General features: G+C 48.0%; 1 protein-coding gene across 1 annotated transcript; it reads left to right on the forward strand.

The window, feature by feature from the left end:
* The first annotated feature begins 17737 nt into the window (after positions 1-17737).
* HRH3 (histamine receptor H3) lies at positions 17738-22115 on the forward strand. Its single transcript, XM_052786086.1, has 3 exons — positions 17738-17982; positions 18306-18472; positions 19392-22115. Exons 1-3 carry the CDS (start codon positions 17766-17768, stop codon positions 20274-20276), a joined length of 1269 nt encoding a protein of 422 aa, XP_052642046.1. The 5' UTR covers positions 17738-17765; the 3' UTR covers positions 20277-22115.
* The last annotated feature ends 2043 nt before the right edge of the window (positions 22116-24158 follow it).

Here is a 24158-nt window from a genome sequence, read left to right on the forward strand (position 1 = left end):
CAACATTTGAATTATGAATGCAATAATCTGCAGCACCACAAGTTACAAGACAAGGCTAGAATTCCTGAGGCAAGAAAAGTCTATTTTTAGACCTTTCAAGCTGAAATTTTTACTAGATGTAGAAATTTGCTTCCTTCTGCTGCCTCGGGTGTTAATTTGCATTAAAAGTTTCTGGGGTTTGTTTTTCAGACTTTTGGGTGGTGCCTGGTCAAACACTAGCAAAACAAACCAGTTACTTTCTGCCACCCATCACTGGAGAAAGAGTCCAAGAAGGAACTCCCTGCACATGGCTCTGCAGCTCTGCCCGGGTAATTGATTGCCTAATGGGGTTACTCTGAGACCACAGGGAAATGATGAAATTGCCGGTTTCCCTTGATGACATCCTCTGGCTGGGATGTAAACCTGGCTCAGGAGTTGTGTGTGTCCTCCTCAAGCAGGGGCTGTGCTAAACCTCGCTGAATCATTCCAGTTTTAGTCCATGTAGCTGGCAGCAGTTGTACAATGCTGCTGTCTAGAGATTTCAGAAAAGATGCTCCTGACTCATATTTGCAAATGCCATTTAAATTCATTGCCTACTTCCTTCTCTAGTTTTTTGAGGGGTTCTTTTGTATTGCAGGGACTTGATGTTTTACTTGTTGCTCTTCTTCTGTGTATGGTACCCAGGAAAGACCAAAACATGGTGCAGACCTCTTGTTACCTAGTTGTGTGTGGCAGTAGCAGAAAATAAGGGAGAGAGAGAAAAGGACTGGATACACCACAATAACCAGAATCTCCTTTCTGCTGGGCCCCATGAGAGGTCTGTGTCATCTGGAGCACTGGTTCAGGATGAGCAGCTCAGGGTTGGATCACTTTTTGCATCACATAAAGGCGATTGTCAGCCGGGCTGATAATAACTGGTTGGTGAGATGTGATGCTGCTTCCAAATCAGGATCGTAGAGTAATGCCTTCCATGCCAAGCTCCGTCTGGGATTACAGCGGGGTGAGAAATCCCAGCCCTGGCACTCTCTTCTACAGACAAATCACCCCATCACCGTTTCTTCATGAAACACTGCCAAAATGGGAGTGCTAGTAGCGGCTTGTCTGCCCAAACCCAGCTGTGTGGCTGCTTGGTGGCAAGTGCTGAGCACTATTTTTCTGCCTCTGAATATCATATATGGACCATGTACAGAAACAGATGCTAAGTCTCTGTAGGAGCCCGAGTTCCCCAATATCCCCTGAAAGGCTCTAGCAGAGTAGATGGACCTTAATCTCCTCCCCTGTGCAAAGAAGTGCACTGTTTTCCCTGATGTCATCAGGCTTCGGTTGTGCTTGGAAGAAAAAAAAAAAAAAGATTGTGGCAAATGGAGATGCAATTCTTTTAAAATGTTGTCTTTTTTTGAGAAGTAGCAGCAACAAAAATTACGCAAAGATCAAAGAGAAAGGAGGCTGTACTCAGGGACAACTCAAAAATAATATGGGGCAGTTGCTGAGCAACTCTCCAGTGCAAAGTATTGCTATTTTCTGGCACCTCCCCCATCCGTACAAGAGGGATGGCGTCTAGTATTAGTCAAAGAAAAAGTCCGTGTGATTGCCTGAGTACAATTAGATCTAAGGTCTTTGCAAACAGCTCCTATCATTCAACCTCAAGCCATTGATCTTACATCTAAAGCACTTATTGAAAAATAAATTATGCTTTTTTGATCTAATCAACTATTAAGGATTCTTTTCTTCCTTTTTGAGGCTGGGTAAATAAAATTCTTCCATCAGAACTTGCTTAATAGTTATTCTGGACACACAGTGGACCAAATCCTGAATGCAAAGCAAAGCGATGACTCAGAAACCAAAGGCTGATTTCTTTTTCTCTGGTCTTCTTTTTTTGTTGGAATAGCTATTCTTTAACCAGGCATTCACACAATTTGGTGCACAATGCTAAATGCATTCCCATAATCAGGGTATTGTCTGTTATCTGCCTAGAGCTGCTAGGCACATGTGCCATGGGGATCTGCCTGCTCCAAAGTGGTACCCAAGGATTTTACCTTTCTCCTCCCGCAGTTGGTTCATCCCTGTCCTGCTTTTGTATGGCTGCTCGCTCTCAGTTCCAGTTGCAAAAATGCTTTTGTCCTCCGAGGACGGGCAGTGAATATCCATCCGTAGGGATCCTCCAGCATCAAGATTGCAGTGACACTATCAGATGGTGCGTGGCCTCGGGAAGGGCCCGATGCCATGACAACTCCTTAGCAGGGCTGGGACCAAAGTCAGGTGCTCGCCATGCTTCGCTCCTGCTGGGGTCTCTGGCGAGGAAATGTTTAGATCCCCGATAGCCATGGAAATATGTTGCTTCAACTCGTTTTGTCACAGAAGTGAATGAACTTGAGGCTCCAAAAAGCGAGGAATTAGCAAGACTGCCTTGGGGCTGCTGCAGGCGAGCCAGGCAGGGAGGCAGGTCTGTGTGTTCAGCTCTCTGCCAACGCACATCTGGAGTACAATGCGATGGCCCGCTGCCCAACCCCTTGTTGCACATGAAGCAGCACAGGGGAAAAGCCCAGAGCTCTCCTGATCTCCGCTCCAGCCCCCAGAAATAGCAGGACCACACTTTTCCATCACCCTCTCCAGTGGGGCAGGATGGAGATGGGACTCAACACCACACTGTGCACCCCACTGGGAAGGGTCCCTGCGAGCGTCCTGGGAGAGGGATCAGCCACAGGATCGGGGACCGGTCGAGCCCCCGCGCAACGCTTCTTCCCAGGGGATGGACCTGAGACAAAACAGATGCTTGACCCACACTGACATCTGTGCGGCAGGGCTTGCCCTGCTATTTCCCAGTGTTTTTTTTAAAATACCCCTTTGAAAGCAGCGCAGCCAGCTCAGCTCTGCCTCTTGGATGTTGGCAGGCTGCCACCCTTTAATTAAGTCTGCTGTTAATGTCTAACGCTGTGGCAGCGTTTCAGGGCGGCAGCGCGGAGGCTGTGGGAATAAGCGCAGGAGATCAGGTGGCTGCGGAGCTGTGTGATGACTTGGACATTCGGGCTAATAGGCCAGAGTAATAGTGTCAATACTACCACCCTCACTGATCAGATCGGCTGGTGAGCACAGATCCAGCCAGGGCCTGGAAAAACTCCTTTGCCTGCAGGGAAGAAGGTGGCTGGGAGCAGAGAGCATTGGTTTGAAACCCAGCTCCTCACTTCATAGCACAAACTGTGGGGAAAAGTGCTGCTAGAGCCCTCCCTAAGGTCCCCTGGTACCAAGGTGTCTGCCCGCAGCGTGGAGCCAGCTTAGCAGGCTCAAAGCCAAATTCACCTATGCCCTGTGCACATGGGCAACCCGCACGTCAGGGGCTGCCACTGGTCTGTGCCTGGCTGAACTGGGCCCGAGCTGAGCTTCCAGCCCGGGCAAAAGGAGCAGGAACTGAGGAAGGAGCAGCTTTAGCATCTCTCACGGCCCTGGAAACCAGACCGCAGGTCAAGTCTGGGTAGTTTTGCCTCTACTTCTGGTTGCTCCGCACGCAGCAGCTCAGATTCATGCAGTTTCACATGCGCATTGGTAAAATTAGAGTCTGTGACCAGCTGCATTTCACTGTTACGGAGCCTCTTTCCTGCAAGATGCAACTTTATTTTGGTGCATTCTTCAACCTCGCTTCTCCTCGCACAGCCTCCCGGGAGGAGGGGTCTGTTCCTCTCCCGTCCACCCAGCTGCTGCGGTTGTGCAACCCCAGGATTGCATTTTTATGCCAGTGTGCAATGACCATGCATGGGACACGGTGATGAGGCATGGCAAAATGTGTGCCCACCTCAAACCCAGGTTTCTAGCAGCCTCTGCGCTGCAACTCCCTGTCCCCACTGTCAGCCGTGTCCTATAGGGAGCATCAAAGCTGAAGTGGATGCTTTGGAAAATCAGCCTTACATTGCAAAATGCTTTGGGATCTTGACTGGGATGTGGGACTCTGCCTCCACCAAGTGATCAGCAGAAAGAAGAGGAGAGAAAAGCCTGCTCAAGGCGGCACTTGTGTAAGTGCAGACTGGTGCGCAGCACCCTGCGATTTGTATTCTGCCTCTTGATCTTCATCAGCTGTACCCCGCTGCCCTGGAGAAGCTAATCGCTCCCTTGTCCCCACAAGGCAGGCTGATTTGATCTGCTCTGCTTGCAGATAATGCCATAGACAGAGCAGTATTGCAATTAAATATTTTCCCCGCTCCATGCTAATGAGAAGCAGGAAGAGCTAACAGAATGCACAAAGGCAGATAATTACAGGCAAGCAATTACAGACACAATCCTCTCTCCTCCTTGTCCTTGCACTGCTTTTTCCACTGCTCCACACTTGCCATGAGCCTGACACAGCGACCGGAGCTGTGAACACGATGAGCAGAGCAATAGAAAAGCTCTTTGAAGCACATCCCCTGAAGCTCCATCAGCCCTGATCATCCCCTCACGGCATGCTTCTGCAGGACTGCATGGCCAGGGCATGGAGGGGGAGGTTGACTTCAGCTGGTCTGAGCTGCTAAAATTAGTATCGTTATAAAAAAAAAAATCTTAATCATGATAATTGAATTAAAGGAATATTATGGAATATTTCCTGCTTGTTTTCAAGAGGGTCTATAACTTGCTAAAACTTTTTGAAATCTAGCTGCTGTAAATAGCAACCCATGTGCTTTCCCAATCGCTTTCATTTCTTGCTCAATACCAAGTATCTATTTAGGAACTGTTTTTCAAAATACGGTGCACTTTGCACAATTTGTTTGGATGTGAAAGCCTGCCACTGTGTGCTGATGCACAAAAAAGGGCTGTGACAGGCTGGGGAGATCACACATACAATGTTGAAGCACATTTTTATACAGGCAAGCTCCGGCAGGATTGCTTTGAAACTGTGAAGTGCTTTAGAAAAATGCCATAACGTTCTTAAACACCAAGTGTCACATAAAATGTTACTCAGAATCACTTCCCTCTCCTTCCCAACCTGCCTGCAAACAAGTGGGATCCACAAAACCTGGCTGTGGGCACTGGGAACAGCATCAACTGTGTGTGATGCATTATTAACAACTGGAATTATTAACTCTTTTTCAGAAAACTGCTCAGAACTGACACCAGTGCCCCTACACACAATTGTTAGCAAAATGACAGACTGTGATTTGATTTGGACCATTCATCTTGTACCTGAGCAAATGCAATTAATTTATCACTGTGCTCTGCGATCCCTCCCTTTTTTTATCACACCTTGTCATGCCATCATACAACACTGACAGCAGAAAGCAAAGAGAAGAGGAAATAGCATCTGAAGTGACAGGTAGAGCCTTTCCTGCAAACCACCTAACTCACAGAGTTAAAGTGGAGCAAGACAAGGGGAAATTAAAAGAGAAATTGCACTGGCCAGGAGGTGGTGGCAGGATGGTGGCACCTGGGCCCCGGTGAGAGGTGGGGAAGGTGAATATCCCAGCTCCTCACTTTCTGCCAAGGCTTTCAGCTACCAGGGAAATACTAAAGGCAACCAGTCCCAGTTTGGTCCCCTCCTCCATTCCCAGTTGCCCTGACTGTGCTTTTCCACCCAGACCCAGTGTCAGCAGCAGCTCCAGGGAGTGCCCCTCTGCCCGTGGGGAATTGTTGCTTTTTCTCTCCTTCATCATCTGGTTGGGAAATAGGAAAACCAGAGAAGTACCCCCAGGCCCCGTGGGAGCTGTATAACCACAGAAAACCTCACTGCCCTCACGCCAGATGCAGCTCTGCATCTCATTCCTGTTTTTGCTGCTCTCCTCTGTTCTCCAAGCAAATTATTGAGGAATCCTCCACTTGCCTAGCACCAACCCAGCCTTCATCAGCTAATACCACCTGCAAAAATTGCACAACAGGCTTTTGTGTCTGGTTGACATTCATTTTCAAGTTTCCTGTGTCTCGTAGGCCCTGTGAAAGAAAGGAAAGAAGAACAAGAGACAGGTGGGCAATTATTTCTTACTTCCCCTTCTCTGCTAACAGGTGATCTTTCACAGCCTCCACACAGCAGAGAGGTGTGGGAAGTGACAGAGTAAGATGAGTTTCTGTGGCCACTGGTTTTGGGATAAGCAGGTAGGGTTTATCATGCAGGCTAAAAGGAGATACCTGGCTCCCAGCATCCCCCTAATTCTTGCTCCTATGGCACACATTCTTGCACTATACCACGCAGGAAAATCACTCATTGACCGTCATCCCCTGGAGCTGCAGGATCCGATCAGCGACCCTGTGCATTACCAGCAGTGCTGAGGCAGAGAACAACCAGGGGGGTGATGGCATACACCCTCCAGAAGGAAGACCCAACTCCTGCACAACTTGTTTTCCTGCAGCTCTCGTGTGATTCAGTCCCTTAATTCACACCAGAGGTGTCTAACGTTGTTCCTTGTCCTCGGCTTCTCCCAGCATCCCACCTCCCATGTGGCTGCACCCTGGTTAGGCAGAGGTCAGCGCTGGCAGGACGTAATTCCTTATTGCAGAGGGGACGACTTTCAGTTTTCCTTTTTTTCCCATTATTTGTGCCAGAATGTTCTGAACTCTGCTAAGATCACAGCAACTGTTACATTCAGTGGCAGCTCTATAGCATTTGGAGTCCCCTGAGACAACTTATCTGAGTGGTTTCACAAGAAGAGGAGTATCATAAATGCAGTCAGGAAAATGAGAATCCTGTTACTTACAGCAGCAGCAAACTCCCTCTCTTTACAGAGGAACAGGTCAGAAACCTCAGCAAACACCAGGCTGGGTGGTGAGATGGATTTTGTTGCTAAAATGCTGTTCGCTGCAAGCCAGCCCAATAAACAGACCTGCTGGGGGTTTCAGCTCCTCTCCGGACCCAGGAGGGCTCTGGTTCCTTTGCTCCGTACTGTTTCTCTCTGCACAAATCTGACTCCAGATGACTGGCTTGTCTAGAGGCAAAAGCAGCTCCAGGAATGGAGATTTGGGCTTGGAAGGGGAGGGTGGTAGATATCAGCACAGGCAAAAGCATCCTGAGCATCATTGCAACTTCGCCTGCAGTGAGCTGATGCTTCCTAAATGCTTTGTCTTCCTCCTGTCACCGTGTCCCTTTTAATCCTTCTCTCCCATGCTTTTCTAGTCGGATGCCTGACAAACTCTCTATTAGTCTCTGCTGCCTTATAACAAACATCAAAAGGAAGCCTGAAAAGATAAGGAATCACAGATCAGGACCTAGAGCAACAACTAATAGAAGAGAATACATTAGGCACACTGAGGCTCAATATGAAATACATTTTCTATCTGCCTTTGTTAGACAGATCTAAGGGCAGGCTTGGTGTTGTCACAAGCAGCCAGAGATGGGGTTGAGACAGTGCAGTTTGTGAGAGAAGCCAGGAGTCAGGGAAAATCCTTGTACAGATGAAGGTCTTCCTAAATTAGGCTGATCTGGAGACTGCAGGCGACCGGGGGTCAGGCTTTGGAAGGCAACAGGCAGGCGGGGGAAGCAGCATCCCTCTGCTAGCAAACTTGTAACTGCAGAGCTGAGCAGAATCCCGTCTCTTCAAACATGGAAAAGAAGGGTCACGGTGGCTCAAAGAGGGTGGAACAGGGAACCCGGCAGAGCTGATGAGGGCTGGAAGAACAGAGGGACGTGTTCCCCTCTCCCCAGGAAGGGTACCTTCCTTTGGAGAAAAAGTGTTCAATAACCGACTATGAAGCTGTTGGACCTTTGTCATGGTCCAGCCAAGCCAATTCTCCCTGCATCTCTGCTTGTATCTCCCCAGCATCTCCTCCTTGCCCTCCTGGGCAGCAGAGCAGAGTTATCCTATCCTCCCCGCTCAGGGACAACCCACAGGCTTCAGATGAGGTCTCCAGCCAGCACGGAGGTCACCGGTGAGAAGCTGGGTACCCATCCCAGGGCTCTGTGAGTGCGGTGTCGGGCCGTTCTCAGGGGCTGCGTGCAAACAGGAGCCTCTTCTCTTTCTCACGGCTGGCTCAGGTGAAGCATCCCCTACCCTAAAGAGGGGCAGCCCAGCCTGGAACAGCGGAGATTGCCCTGCCTGCATGGGAGAGGGACTTCTCCTGGAGAGGGTGTCTTGGTGAATGAGAGTACTGTCCATAGCACCTGGACAGATGCCGCTGCATCATTTCACAGGAGCCACTGGAGGGGGAGAGAATAACAACAATTTTCAGTCCCTCTTGGCTAGACATTGTCCAGCAGCCTGGAGACACCAGGCTTCATTGTCAGGGGCTTTGCAGAAGTCAAATGGTCAAATAAACAAGTTAAAACGAGCTAGACTGATTTTCCTAATCTCAGCAACAAAGATCTTGTTTGCCTTGTCCTCTTCAGAGAAATACCTTTCCTTCTATGCTGTGTTGCTTTTACAACCGCATATGCTTGGGGAATAAGTACCAGACAGCAAGTCCAAGCTTTGACTTGCAGAAAAGCCCCACAAATATTGTGCCTGAAGGACCCTCCAGCCTGTAAGACACTGAGCACCGTATGGCAGTGTTTGGGGACAGCTTCTGCTCTCAGCTACACTGGCATGACTCTGAAGGAACTCTCTTGGTTCAGTCAAGTTGTGCAGAGACAAGAGAAAAGTTGTCTCTATATTTCTTCTTGGAGATGATCTGGCAGAACGAGGGCTACGTTGTCCTCCCTGAGGCACACTATGAATTAATGCGATTGCATCTTTGTAAGGGAGAAGAGAATTGGGCCCATGTTGAGTGGCAACAATGAATTAAACTGAATTAAATTTTGATACATATTAGAGATATGTTAGTTACTATATAAAGTAATGTACTTAATTAGCCCAGGAAGTCTGTTAAATATTACATGAAGTTACCAATGAGTTCCCCACCTCCAGGCCCCTGCGGGCCAGCGGGAAGCAAGGGAGCTGACATTTGTAGGTCTTCTCCCATGAGAACCTGGAGGTAGCTCTGAAGAAAACCATTGGCTCCATAAGTGGGTTTAAACTCTACCCCTCTAATTGCTTAGTGTCATGAAGTTTTATAAAGTTTGATGAAACATTAAGGAGCACACTCTGCTGCAGCTTGCACCAAAGCCCAGGGAAACCCAGCTCTTTTCTCTACAGCTGCTCCGTTTTCCATCTGCCTGGGAACAGCACTGGCTTCAACTAGAACTTCTTTAGTCCTTCCCAACTGTCCTCACGTCACTCCTAACCTACACCACTTACTGCCATTAAGAGTATTAGGTATGAAGCCCAGCCCTACTTCTTAAACCATCCCCTGATGGAGTACCAGATTTAATGGATGCCTTTTCAACAGAGCTTTAACGTTTACTCCTCCATGTGGCAAAATGCTTCCAGTGTTGTTGGTAGCAGCTCTATATGGATATCATATCTTTGTTATTCAGACCCTGCTGTCTCTCTCTGAAAACACGTATTGGTCTTAACAGCAGCTGCCAACTTGGTCCAAGCTGACAGATGCAGGATGACTTTTGTTTCTATTCTCCTTGTGCTCTGAAATTTTCATTTCAAAGTGCAATATTGAATTGGCCTTGACAAGAACCAGGTGTTAATTCTGATCAGACAGTTACTTCATTACTAACAGTATTATTCAACCTGCTCTGCTGTGTTTTCCTCCCCCAGAGTAGCTAAACTCAGCATTTTCATGCTCACAAAAGTGCGGTTGGTTTGCAGACTAGAAATGTGACTTTCTTTGATGACAAGGTGATTTGTAATTTTAAGGAGTTAGTTCCCAAGAAGCCAAAAACAGTCACGGTATTTTGGGACAGGTCCAACTATGAACAGTCTCCCTGCGCTGAAGGATCTATTTTTGGACACTCTGGGATTTTGGATTTGCAGGTTAGAGCTACAGCTGGGAACAGAGAGAAAGAAGGAAGGAAAAGAAAGAAATGTAAAGGTGTAGGACTTGTTCTGAACACAGATGGACACATACCACGCCCAGGCCAGGGGCAATTCCCCTCCAGCCTTTGTGGTCCTCAGAGACGTGGTGGCTTTGGTACCATTGGTGCTGTGCAGTACGGCTCTCAGCACGTGCTGCTTTGAAAGTAGAGATGTTAATGCTCTTCCTACCTTTTTGAAAGCTGGTTCACAGGGTATTTCATAGCATTTTTGAGGACTATTCCTGTCATCATCGTCTCTATCCAGCATCAAACTTGCCCAGTTAAGTCCCTTGCAGCACAGTAGGGAAAAGACCTTCTGCCACCAACAGAAGCCATTTTGACATCTGGCTGAGCAGCAAGATGAAGTGCACTCAACAACTGATTTCATGATGTCCCATCAGATTTTGGATTGCCATGCTGTTTTTCGGTCCTAATAGCTCCCCAAGTTTGAGAGACAAGTTGTTGTAGGGTTTGTTTTTAAAAGAGAAATATATATCGAAGAGTAGCATTTGACTGGAAAAGCATTTCTAGAATGGGAAATGCTCCCCCGGCATTTTCTGTGTCCTATCCTCTGATGCTACATGCAAAAAATTTATACTGAGGGTTGGCTTCCCTGTTTGTGCAGTAGCTCGGTGGTCTGGCAAAGCAGGAGCTCCAGGACTCCTCTGGAGATTCCATCCTCAGCCACTCTGGGATCTTTTTTCTCTGCCGCACTGCCCTTACCCTCACCCATGTGTGCTGGTAACTTGCAAGGGGACCTCAAAAAAGGGAATTTTCCAAACTGAATAAACATTTCCCATGATGAAAGGCAGAAGAAAAGGAAATAAAACGAAGGGACGGGTTTGATAGCGACAGATACTTGTGTGAATGCCAGAGCACTTTCAACCCTCATCAGTAAAGACGTGAACACAAAGAGGTTTTTTAATCATCTCATTCTTTAAAGTTTGTTTCACAGACAAGCTGGCTCCATGGGACAGAAATAAGCAATGAAAAAACTAAAATTCATGTATAGCAATAACAGCATCTCTCCTGGAGGTTTGGAGCTTGCACTGCCTCCAGCCTTGCGCAGCCTCACTGCCCCCGGGAAGAGCAAACTCCTCGGTGTGGAAGCTCTGCCTCCATGGAAATGCAAAGACAGACAGACATCAAAGAGAAGGTGCCAAGAAAGCTCTCATTTAGCCATTAAATGTTACTGATGCTAATGTGTCTTCTGATTTCCATAACTTGATTTCGGGACACAGCTGTCCTCATTGTGTAATTGCAATGATGCGTATCTAAACCTGTACCAAAGTGCAAATTCCTCCATGGGAGGGTGGGATGAGGCTGATCAACATCCAGGGGATGTTACTTCTGTCACCACAGATTATTAATAACCCCCTCGTCTTTAGCACCTAATTTACTAGTTTTATTTGATTTATTCCAGGAGAAGCAGGAGTTTCCATCCCTCCCCTTCGTGAAGAAGCAAGCAAGAGCAATGCCCAGACGGGCACACACGCATGCCCTGGCACAGCTGAGCTCACCCATGGGTGGGATGCTTTGCCCACACACCTGTGGCCTGCAACGGAGGCACTTCTACTAATGTCAAAGCGCTGTATGATTCCTGAGCTGAAGCCAAGCACATCAGTGCAAGCACTGAATTATAGATGTGCCTGGAGTAGAGGGGCAGCAAACTTTTGAAAGTTTTCAGCCACCTGCTGCCTCATGGAGTCGGGGGTATTTGCAGGTAGAATTTGGCTGCAACCATCTCTCTTGGTTTGGACTGGGATGTGTGTGAAAGTGATTTCAGGACATGCCTCCCAGAGCGGGGAGCAATCCAACTCCTTGCATCTGGATTTCTTGGTTCATTAGAAAGATAAGGAGCACCTAACAAAATCTAAGAACGTGAACAAGCATCTAACAAAATCTCAGCATCTCTACAGCACTCCAAAGAAGCTGAAAACAGGTTTTGTAGCATGGTTCTCTACATCCAGTGTTTTGGCATATGTCGTTTTGAGATTTTCATGAATTGCAAATAAATGCATGAGGTAACCAGTGACAGTGGTCCAAGACAAAACAGATGCATATATAATAGGCTCTGATTTGACATGCACTACAGCACGTGCCTTGTAGCTCAAGGAATCCCATGAGTGTTAAAGCAAAAACATCTTGAACTGGGTGTTTAATAAAACCGTAGTATTTTTATAATATGGGAATTATGGGGATTTAAGAAAACTACAGGATGCTAAATTTTAGAAAGAAGGAGAATTACACCTGACCTGTAGAAGGTGCCTCACTGGGAAGAGCAGATCCCAGCACTGTGTCTTCGGTAGCCAGCATAATCAGTCCTCACAGAAACTTTATTTATTTGGATGCGAGTTCTTGGAGAAGATAGAACTTCTCCATACCTCCTCTGTCCAGCTTGTAAATCTACATGCAGTTCTACAAGTCACAGGAGAAAGCATAAATGAGATGCTGAACAGAGGAAATATATCTGTGCAAAGGAAACTCCAAATTGGTCCCTCTAGGACCTCCAAACCAAAATAATAAACAACAGACACAGAAGCAAGTGGCACTAAGCCACATGCACACAAAGCACGTACAAAACACCCCATGAGTCAGACCGATGGCCAGTTTTCCCACAGTAACCAGTACCAAGCAGAGCAGTGATGGTCACCAGCAAGGCTTAGCAAAGCCAGCAGCAGTTGACGGTCCTCAGGCACCACTCTGTAATGTGTCAATAAACAGACTTTGCAGTGCCCAAAATCCAGGATAGGGCCAACTGCTAAATTACATCCAAAGCTCAATTTCCCTAAACACCAGGAGGCTGCAGAAGCTCTTTGTCTCTCAGCCTGCAGGCTTCACATCATAGAGAAACTAACTCCCCAGAACAGCTATCTTACAAGAGGCTTATTCACTTCTTACTCACTCTCTGCTTGAATGCGAAACAACTTTCAAGTGCAGACTTCTCTTCCAGTAAAAGCAGCCTTAAAAAAGCTACATATTATCCTTGTCTCTTTTTAAAGATACAGAAGTTCTGCAAAATTCATGTGGAAGCTAAATGCTTCTCAAAAATAAAGTAGGGAAGAAAGCAGAGAGGGGAAGAGAGCTCCCAGCTCCTTGCTCAGGAGCTCCTCAGGAGAGGAATTGCTTTGCAGACAGTGGCAGCAGGGCTGCCCCGAGCTTTTCACCCTTCCTGGGGGATTCTAGGACATGTCTGCTCCTGTAGCTGAACCATGAGTATGCGTTCAGGAAACACTGAATTACCTTAACACCCAGGCTGTGAGCTGTGGCTCTTCCAGTGCCTCGCTGCAGCCAGCTGGGACATCCCCGCAGCAGGGCAGAAGCCCTCGAGAACGGGTTCAGGAGGGAGATCTGGGCTGGGACCTCTGCATCTGCCATCCTCAGTCTCTGCTTTTCAGTCACGACCTTAGAATAAACAGAAACCAGGCTCAGGAGAGCTTATAGCTGAGCTATAGCTCTGACCCTCCAGAAAGGTCCTATTTTGGCCCCTGTATCTGCACAAGGATTAAGCAGTATTCAGGTTCTGAGGCTCCAGAGGCCTCCTAGCCCAGAAGCGGACCCTGTAGCCTGACTGCAGGGTCATCAATACACCCTATATGAACATATATAAGCACTTATGGACATATGGGATATCTACATGTGGCATAGGTACTGCATAAGCCAGGCCAAAACATTAGCTATCATACCATCTGCTTGCATGTCTGTATGTAATCTGCTTTAACTACCCTCCTAGGCTGGGTGATTTCCTTTGTTTTATTACCAAGATAGCATGTTTCCTGAAATATATTAGGAGTATATTTGTCCTTCTGCTGAAGCAAGAGAGAAACATCAGGACCAGGAAAACTATAGTCTGCTAAGCTCTGTCATCTCTTATTTATCTAACACTCCTGGCAAATTACTCTGGATAAACAGTAATTGAGATTCGTCCACGTTACATTTTGCAAGTCGCTTTATAAATTATCTTAGGTACAAACTACGGTTTCTGCTTTCTACCTGGATGGTGAAAACTCTGAATAATGAATGACAGCTAACAAACAGCAAACAGCTCTTAGTGATAGCACTGCAACATGCACACAATAATTTGGAATTTGTAAACATTTCAATGAATACTAATGATTGCCGGAACAGCTAGAGATTACAGATAACACCAGATCACAAACAGTCACAGAATGAAAGTGGTCTGTGGGTTCATTAAACAAGGGGAAAAAAAGAAGCCCTTTCTCCATCACATCTGAGAAGATATGCACAAAATTCGGGTCCTCTCTGCTGTGGCCATGCTGCAGCTGCACAGCCGGTCTGCTCACCACCCCAGTGGGAATTCAGTCGGGTGTGTTGTTAAATCTGATCTTCCTCCAACAGCACCCTCCAGCCGTTATCCCACTGACCAGGAGTTTCTCACACACGCAGCATCCTCTGCTCTCCCACCCATGGCTCCCACGAGCCCACAGTGACATCCTCCATTGGGACACGGCAGCGGCGTGGACGGAGTCCTCTGCTTCGTGGACTGGCTTGGGGACACTTGGTTCCCTGAAGAAGGGGACACACGGCGTCAGGCAGCTGCAGGCCTGCCCGGCTGCCTGCCCATCAGGCACAGCCCCTGCACCAGCACCTGGAAAAAGCAAGCCTGGATCTAAACACAGAGCCAGCATGCTGTCTCAGTGCTAGGCAAGTTAAGGGACAGGATGAGGCTGGTCCTTGCTGGAGGCCACCCTTTAGTGGGTGCCATCAAGGGCCACCCCTGCGGGAGCGCTTGGCAGGCTCCCTGCCTGCGCTGCGCTGAAAGGTGCTCTCACCTCCCAGCTCTGCTGGCTGCAAGTGATTTATTGTGATTTAAAAGAGCCCTTTCAGCCTCCTCCCGGTAGGATCAGCGTCTGCTATCAAGACAGTGGCCGTGGTGGTGCGTTTGAAGAGGAATTCTGTGAGGCTGTAACAGTTCCTGATGTGAAAATAGCTTTTGGAGTAATCAGAAGGCAGCAAACCCCCCGGGCATTAGCTTCATGCATGTTTCTGGGTTTGCACAATTTTCTTGCTCTGCTGTTTTGATTTCTGGTCTTCAAAGATGTACACAACCAGACATCCCCAGAAAGAAAGGCGCTTGGCCAGGGTCTCCAGCCAGTATCCTGCTCTGGTTTCCAGCGTTGCTGTTCTGCACATCCCCATGCCGTTCTCCAGAGGTGGTGATTGTGGTGAGCTGATCCTACCCCGGTGACGTGACACCCGTGAAGACGTTTGCACTCCCGCGGTCTGGAGCAGGCACTGCGGACAGGGGTTTTACAGTTGCAGGTAACTTCATCCTAGAGTATCACCAACTGAAGAAAGTATTCAAACAAAAGTTATTTTGTTTAGCTTTATGAAAAGCTAAATGTGTGGAGGGAGAAGGGAGCATTAATCACCTCCCTGGAGCTGGGGGCTGGGGGCTGGGGGCAAGGACTTCCTTGGTTTGCAGACCAAGTGGCATGGCCACTTGGTAAAGAGTTACCTGCTCCCAGGCAGCTTTACCCCTTCCTCCTGCTGCCCGTGAGGGGCACGGGCAAAAGCGTCACCCTCCTCGCTCTGCCTGCCCGGAGAGCACTCCTGGGTGACCTCTGATTAAAAGACAAGTTAAGCCTTGACCTCCACTCCTCTCCATCGAGGCAGAGACCCCGAGGCAGGAACTGTAAGCAGTCCCCATGGCCTCAGATGCTTTGGGGAGGTGCAGGAATCATAGAATCATAGAATCATTTCGGTTGGAAAAGACCTTCAAGATCATCAAGTCCAACCGTTAACCATGCCCCCTAAACCATGCCCTGGAGTACCCTATCCACTCGCTTTTTGAATACCTCCAGGGATGGTGACTCAACCACTTCCCTGGGCAGCCCATTCCAATGTTTGACAACCCTCTCAGTAAAAAAATTTTTCCTAATATCTAACCTAAATCTCCCTTGCCTCAACTTGAGGCCATTTCCTCTTGTCCTATCTCCAGACACCTGACAGAAGAGACCAACACCCTCCTCACTACAACCCCCTTTCAGGTAGTTGTAGAGAGCGATAAGGTCTCCCCTCAGCCTCCTCTTTTCTAGACTGAACAACCCCAGATCCCTCAGCCGCTCCTCATAAGACTTGTGCTCAAGGCCCCTCACCAACTTTGTTGCCCTTCTCTGGACACGCTCAAGCAGCTCAATGTCTTTCCTGTAGTGAGGGGCCCAAAACTGAACACAGTACTCGAGGTGCGGCCTCACCAGTGCCGAGTACAGGGGAACAACCACCTCCCTGTTCCTGCTGGCCACGCTGTTCCTGATACAGGCTAGGATGCGATTGGCCTTCTTGGCCACCTGGGCACACTGCTGGCTCATATTCAGCCGGCTGTCAACCAGCACCCCCAGGTCTTTCTCTGCCGGCCAGCTTTCCAGCCACTCTTCCCCAAGCCTGTAGTGCTGCATGGGGTTGCCGTGACCAAAGTGCAGGACCCGGCACTTGGCCCTGTTAAACTTCATACAATTGGCCTCAGCCCATCGATCCAGCCTGTCCAGATCTCTTTGTAGAGCCTCCCTACCCTCAAGCAGATCGACCCTGCCTCCCAACTTGGTGTCGTCTGCAAACTTGCTGAGGGTGCACTCAATCCCCTCATCCAAATCATCAATAAAGATATTAAACAGAACAGGGCCCAACACCGAGCCCTGGGGAACACCACTCGTGACCCACCGCCAACTGGACTTCACCCCATTCACCACGACCCTCTGGGCTCGGCCATCCAGCCAGTTTTCCACCCAGTGAATAGTGCACTTATCCAGGCCACAAGACGCCAGCTTCTCCAGGAGTATGCCATGAGAGACAGTATCAAAGGCCTTGCTGAAGTCTAGGAAAATAACATCGACAGCCTTTCCCTCATCCACTAGGCGGGTCACCTGGTCATAGAAGGAGATCAGGTTGGTCAAGCAGGACCTGCCTTTCGTAAACCCATGCTGACTGGGCCTGATCCCCCTCTTATCCTGGAGCTGCCGTGCGAGTGCTCTCAAGACAAACCGTTCCATAATCTTTCCCGGTACCGAGGTCAGGCTGACAGTAGTTCCTGTAGTTCCCTGGATTCTCCCTCTGACCCTTCTTATAAATGGGAGTCACATTGGCAAGCCTCCAGTCCTCTGGGACCTCCCCTGTTGACCAGGAACGCTGATAGATGATAGAGAGTGGCTTGGCAAGGACCTCAGCCAGTTCCCTCAGTACTCTTGGATGGATCCCATCAGGTCCTATAGATTTGTGAGTGTCCAGATGGCGTAACAGGTCCCTAACTAATTCCTCCTGGATTAAGGGGGGTATGTTATGCTCTTCATCCTTACCTTCCAGCTCATGAGGTGGAGTACCCTGAGGATGACTGGACTCACTATTAAAGACTGAGGCAAAGAAGGCATTAAGTACCTCGGCCTTTTCCTCATCACTGGTTGCTACGTTCCCTTCTGTATCCATTAAAGGATAGATATTCTCCTTGGGATTCTTTTTACTGTTAACATATTTGTAAAAACATTTTTTGTTGTCCCTTACACTAGTGGCCAGATTTAGTTCCAGCTGAGCTTTCGCCTTTCTAATTTTCTCTCTGTATGATCTAACAAGATCCCTGTACTCCTCCCAAGTTGCCCGCCCTTTCCTCCAGAGATGATAAACCTCAGAGATGAATGTTCCTGTAGGGGGGATGCAAGGATGCTCTGGGAGAATTCAAAGATGATCCCGGGTTGAGGAAGGAGGAACGTAGGGTTCTTCTAGGGGGGTGCAGGGATGCTCTGGGGTAACGCAAGGACGCTCCCGGCTTGAGAGGGGAAGGCGGGACGCAGGGGTGCTCGGGGGAGGCTCCAGGATGCCCTGGGGGAACTCGGCGTTGCTCGGGGCGAAGGCAGGGACGCTGCGGACCGAAGCGCCGGTCCCACCGGCCGCGGGGCTGCGGCCCCCGGAGGGGCGGGCCGGGGCGGGCCGGGGCGGGCCGGGGAGGGGCGGCAGCCCCGCGGTTTGCGGCGGGGAACGGGCCATGGAGAGCGGCGGGGCGCCGAACGGCTCCGCCGCCGCCGCCGCCGGGCGCTTCGCCGCCGCGGGGACGGCAGCGCTGGGCGCGTTGATGGTCCTGCTGATCGCCGTCACCGTGGCCGGGAACGCCTTGGTGATGTTGGCCTTCGTGGCGGACTCCAGCCTGCGCACCCAGAACAACTTCTTCCTCCTTAACCTGGCCATCTCGGATTTCCTAGTAGGTAAAGTGCAGCCCCGACGCGGGGCTCAACGCACGCCGAGACGCCGCCCGGCACGGCACGGCACGGCACGGCACGGCAAGGCAAACTTAGCGGCGGACAGCACGCACCCGGCCGGGCTGCCTCCTGCCCGGCTGCGCTGGGGTCCGTCCCCCCCCGACACCCGCTCCCCGACGCCGGGGAGAACGGAGCGGCGGCCGCGGGGCTCTTGCGAGGCGGGGGAAGGACCCGGCCCGGCGCCTGCGGGTCCCCCGGGGAGGTTGTGGGGGGGACAACCGCCGTGCAGAGTCCGGCATCTTAATGGAAACGGACCCCTCTGGTTGCAGGTGCCTTCTGCATTCCCTTGTACGTGCCCTATGTGCTGACGGGGAGATGGATCTTCGGGAGAAGCCTCTGCAAACTCTGGCTGGTAGTTGATTACCTGCTCTGCACCTCTTCGGTCTTCAACATCGTGCTGATTAGCTATGACAGATTCCTCTCGGTGACAAGAGCGGTGAGTCCTGTCATGGCAGCTGAGAGGGGAATAACTCTCCTCCTGCTTTGTTCCCCAGATTCTCTGCAATAATTAAAAGCTCTATGAATCCTCCAGAAATTGCGAATCTTTCGGCCTGGTGATGGAAAGCAATAATTATCCACAAATACATAATTTGGCTGTGGTTTCAGATTAGTTTTCCGGGCATAATTAAATCATTTAAGGTTCAGACCCCATTGTGCAGGTGTTCCCTTCCCGGATGACAGGGTGGTAGTGTACAAGTGAGTCAGCAAGGTAAGCAGACCTATTACTAACTTGCAGGGGCTTATTATCTCCAGGACAAACAAGCGGATTGCAGTTGGACTCCCAGCTTCTCCCTGGCTACTGAGGCAGTAGATTGCAGTACCAACTTCGGCAGGGCACAGCCCTGAGGTCTCTGGGTACGTGGCGAGATGAAAACACTCAGCCTTTTGCAGGAGATAACAAGCAATTCGCAGGCAGATCAGATCCATTGCTGTTTGCTTGTTCCCCGACTCCAAATACAACATGGATTAGTTACAAGGCTCAGAGAGAGCCAGAGCTAGATGCCTGCCTAGCCCAGGAGTTTAATGCATGCCTCTCCCTGGGAGTTCCAGAGTAGCTGGGGACAACTCAGGTGAGTGGTGGGATGCAGCAGACTGCCAGGCTCCAACCAAGTCAGTACGTTTCCACTAAGTAGAAGCCACGTCTGGTTTTGGAGCTGCAAGATGAGGGTTCTAAGTCTTCCCTGCAGGAGTTTGATTTATCTAGCAATTGCTCCCGTTGCCTATGGCACATGAATTTGTTAGACTGCTGGGATATTGCCTAGCAACTTTACCAGGAATGCTAACAGTTCATTTGTGAAGAGCCTCAACCAGTTGGGGTGTGCGACCATACTTAAGAAAAGGTTTCCCCATTGCAGGTTGCCTACAGAGCCCAGCAAGGCAATACCAAGCGAGCGGTGCTGAAGATGGTGATGGTATGGGTACTAGCGTTCCTGCTTTATGGACCTGCCATTATCAGCTGGGAGTATATATCAGGCCGGAGTATCATACCCACTGGGGAATGCTACGCTGAATTTTTCTACAACTGGTATTTTCTCATGACAGCCTCTACGCTGGAGTTTTTCACCCCTTTCATCAGTGTAATGTTTTTCAACCTGAGCATTTACCTGAACATACAAAAGCGTACCAAAACACGCCTGGATATTTTCCACGAAGTGCACAACCAGTCCTTCACTGAAGAGATGGAAAGGAGCCCAGAAGCAAAGCTTTCTTTGAAATGCTGTAAGTGGGAGCAGAAGGAGCCAGCTGAAACTCTCGACCTCTCTAAGAGCAAAGTGCAAGCAGCAGCCTCCACTGCCAGCCTGGGTGCCAAAGACCTACTGTCAACAAGCTCTGAGAGCTCCAGGAAACCCAAGTGTTGCAACAAAAACAGCTGTAAAAATTCAGCATCCACTCTCTCCTTGGAGAAACGGATGAAGATAGTGTCCCAGAACATGACTCAACGCTTCAGGCTCTCTAGAGACAAGAAAGTGGCTAAATCACTGGCAATCATCGTGGGCATTTTTGGAATTTGCTGGGCACCGTACACTCTCCTGATGATCATCCGCGCTGGCTGCCATGGCCACTGCATCTCTGAGTACTGGTATGAGACTTCCTTTTGGCTTCTGTGGATCAACTCAGCTGTCAACCCTGTCCTATACCCTCTCTGCCACTACAGCTTCAGAAGAGCTTTTATTAAACTCCTCTGTCCCAAGAAGCTAAAGATTCAACCTCACGATCCCCTTCAGAACTGCTGGAAGTGAAGCCAGCCCTGTGTGCAGATGAGAAGAGCCTTGGTTTAATACACCTGTGTTATGAGAAAGTACTGTAGCTCACTTCCTCAGAAGAACCTGACAGCACTGGTCTGGGGCATGCGAGGAAGGCAGCAGTAAGACCACTATTAATTTATTCTAGTCCATCAACAACATAATCACGCAGGATAGAAGGGTAAAGGGGTTTTTGACATTAACCACAGGCAGTGAAATCTGTCCCCGCCACTTGCAGGTGCCACAAAAGAGCTCTGCTGCCACCTAGTCAGCCAGAGCCGCACCAGCATTTTGCTAAAATAAAGAGAAACAGAAACTGAAAAATAAAAGCTAACAAAAATAAATATCTAACCTAAAACTATTGGACTAAACTACAGTTTACCTGTTCGCAGACCTGATTTTTCCTGTAAATGGGAGCGTTTTGTCCTTACACTTAAGATATTACACATACATGATGATACAGAAAGAAAAGAACAAACCTCAGAAGGACACCACCTCATTTATCGTGATTGCTACAGCGGTAATCTAGATCCCTGTTGCATGTGGTGCAATAGATGTCCCTTCCACTCCCCAAGACGGGACAAACCTCTGCCCTAAGGAGTTTACAGCCAGACTCAAAGGCGCTGAGCATCCTGAAGCACCCTGTCAGCATTCCCTGATCCCTGCTTCAAAACTGATTCAATTTCCTTTGCGTCCGGTCACACACCGGCCAGTGCTCCCACAGCACATGGGATTGCTTCCCTCCTGCCCAGAGCTGTGCAGCAGGAGCAAGCCCGGTCCCTGGCCCCGCAGGACGTGGGAGCCCTGGCAGACCCGAAGAAGAGGGCTGCTGTACCTACGTGAAAGGTGCCAGCAGGGTATCAGCTTCTCCACAGTCTCCCTCGTGATGACCCAAAGATATTTTAAAATCTCTTCTGCAGGATCTTAAAAATACTCTTTTGGCTATGTGTTAGAGAACGACAAGCGCCGAGAGAAGTAAATCTTGTGTTCCTTTTTTTTTTAAGTTAGTTTCAGACCTCTTAATTGTAGCAAGTTCCAGAACTCTTGCATGCTTCCTTTTAAAATACATCATTTGAAGGGAGACCTGGGTTGAGCTGATCCAGGCAACATAAACATCTTTTTTTTATTATTATTTTTTAATTTTTTTAAAGCAGTCAACTAATTCCACAGATATGAGCACCAGATTCAAGAGACCAGGGCTCTAGCTTCAGTCTTAACGTAAAATCTTGGGCATTTTATCGCTGCTTCCCATTTTGCACTTCACCATACTTGCCCATTTATTCTGTGATCTCTTTGGGAACAGAGGTAGTATGACCATAAAGCAAAATACTTCCACTGCCCACCTCTGTTGGCACTGCTCAGTGATATAGTAATACAAATACATAATTAGTTGCCATGGCAAACGCTCATATTTAACAGTATCGTACAGGGAAACTCAAGATCATAAGTCTGAAAACTACATTTACAAATAGAAACCTAAATGCTGTGTAGTAGCACCCAAAAGCTTATGATGTTGTGATTGCCAATTACACTTCGCTGTTGTAAGCAAACTGCTTTTTGGCTGCTGCTAGGAATAAAAGAAAATGCTATCCAATTTTTTTCCAGCGATATTTGTTGAGTAGATCAGTATTGTCATCTGAAGTCAGGTTAGGTGATGTATTGTTTTGTGTATATGATATTTCAGTCTGGTGACATGTTCAGTCAGACCATTATATATGGGTTAAAATACAGCCTTTGAAGTAAGTGTACTAAGAATTGACAGCATGTACTGTTGAGCCTGCTTGTACCTTTCCTTGTGACTGCTACCTTCTGAAAACCACAATAAAGTATTTTTATACAAAGCTTACCAAATATTTTATGGTAAACAGAGTGTTGCTGGAACTGATAAAATACAACTGAAAACAAAACATCTATGGATTTGCCTGAGGAGACAGCTAAAGCCTATACATTTCACAAAAAACCAGCTCCCAAAACAGCTGAGTTTCTCATACCTCTGATTAGCAGGTTCCTGACAGCACACTAAGGATGTGGTTGGTGAGGGCACATGGCTTAATTCTTTCCAGCTTTGGTTCTTTTCCAGAGTGTGTTATGTGCAACTCAGAGCTGAAAAGGTTACACTAACACTAACTCTTCCTGTGAATTACGAAATCCACTGGCCTGCCTAAAAATGACAAAGTCATAATGTGAACAAGGTACCAGTTTCCAGCTGTGGTTCTCTTCGTTTGTTCATAACAGAGGTGGGGCTACTAGATCATTCAGTGTGATAAAAAGAAAAGCTACTGGCTGTGTTACACCTTATGAAAAGGGTGGAGAAATGGTGTCTATTTTTTTTTTTTTTAACCTGGTATTAAATAGTGGTTACCTACTTCACGTTCTCATCCTCCAGAAAAAGGATTTTGTTTTCTTCTTTTAAAGACTATCCTGCATGATCTTCACTGGATCAGTGGAAGGTCTTTGAAATACAGTAGAGGCCAAGTAACCATTAGAATGATACTAAATTGGTTGCAAAAGGGAAATAGGCCCCATTTCACATGGTCTTCCATCATTCAAATAGCCAGCTTTCTCCAGTAAGATTTTATCAGCTTCTGAAGTCGTGCCCATAATACTTGTTCCTGTACCACTTCTTTTGCCCCTACATAACACAAAAGTCTCTTTCTTGTGCCTGTAGAGCACACATCCCTCTGATATCCTGATTTCTACTCGCCAGTCCTCAGCATGCTTGCAAATAAATGTTGATTGCACGCCATCTACTGCCACCAAAACGAGTACCATGCTACAGGTAACTACTGAAAAGTCAAACCAGGTACCAGTTATTTAACAAAATTGAGTAAGATTACAGCATAACGCACCTTGCTGGGTTCCTTCCCTTCTCCCTTTTTGGAGGGGTTGTTTTTTCACAGAAATACCCCAAAATGTAACTGAAAGCCCAGGAATCTTATTAGCACTCACACTTCTACCATTTTAAGAGAGAGGAAACTTAACAGAAAAGATGGGAGTTCAGCTAAGCAAGCTCTCACAGCTTTCTGTGGTTAACAGCTGAATCTGTGACAAACTAGACCTGAGAATACCTTCCATACCACGGTTTTGTTACTTCTGACTGAACGAATGAACAAAGAATTTATCAGTCTTTCCTATACGAGACATTTGCCTGAGCAGGGACTGGCTTTCTAGTAGAATAAAATAGGAAGATGACAGAGAGGGGTGGTTTTGGTTTTCTTATTTCCTCCACATTCCAATACGCGTCAAGAACATTAAAAATTATTGTGTAAGAAGACCAGAGCTAAGCAACAGGAAGCATATACTGAGTTATTTTAGTAGGCTTTTTCCCCCCTTTCTATAAATTCCCCTTTCTTAGAGCTTGAATTAATTGAAGCAAATAAAAAAACCAAAAAAACCCCACAACACATTAACACTCCTTAGCTCCAGAAGTGGTTTTCCTACACATGATGAGCTGAGCAAGCAGCTATTTAAAATGGGAGTTGCAACTATTTAAATTCTGAACATGACTTTTTTCCAGATAACCTGAGCCTCCGATCTCAAATTCTTAGCTTATGATTAAGTTTTCACGTACTGAAGGCAAACAGCAGGTTTTCTCTTACATCCATTGGTAGTAACTTTGTTTAAAAGTGATGAGACCAGCTTTAAATTTCAAGGTGACTTTGCAAGCACACAGGCTAGGAATTCCTTTCTTTCACATGTTCACACAGTCAAAGAGCTAAAGCTGTAAGCAAAATACCCAGTTTTAAGAGACTCATAAAATTCATGATACTCACAGGCAGTTGGTGGAGACTGGTTCTGCTTTCAGTGATCCGTAAGACCATTGATGTACCTGCACTGAAGCGCACATACCATCCGTACAAGCACCATGCTTTCTTAAGA

The sequence above is a fragment of the Harpia harpyja genome, chromosome 1 (assembly GCF_026419915.1).
Source record: "Harpia harpyja isolate bHarHar1 chromosome 1, bHarHar1 primary haplotype, whole genome shotgun sequence".
In the NCBI taxonomy this organism is placed as follows: Eukaryota; Metazoa; Chordata; class Aves; order Accipitriformes; family Accipitridae; genus Harpia; species Harpia harpyja.

Coding starts and splice junctions, on each gene's coding strand:
- HRH3 (XM_052786086.1), top strand. CDS start 17,766: ATGGAGAGCGGCGGGGCGCCGAACGGCTCCGCCGCCGCCGCCGCCGGG. Junction 17,983..18,305: donor CATCTCGGATTTCCTAGTAG/GTAAAGTGCAGC, acceptor CTCTGGTTGCAG/GTGCCTTCTGCATTCCCTTG. Junction 18,473..19,391: donor TCCTCTCGGTGACAAGAGCG/GTGAGTCCTGTC, acceptor TCCCCATTGCAG/GTTGCCTACAGAGCCCAGCA.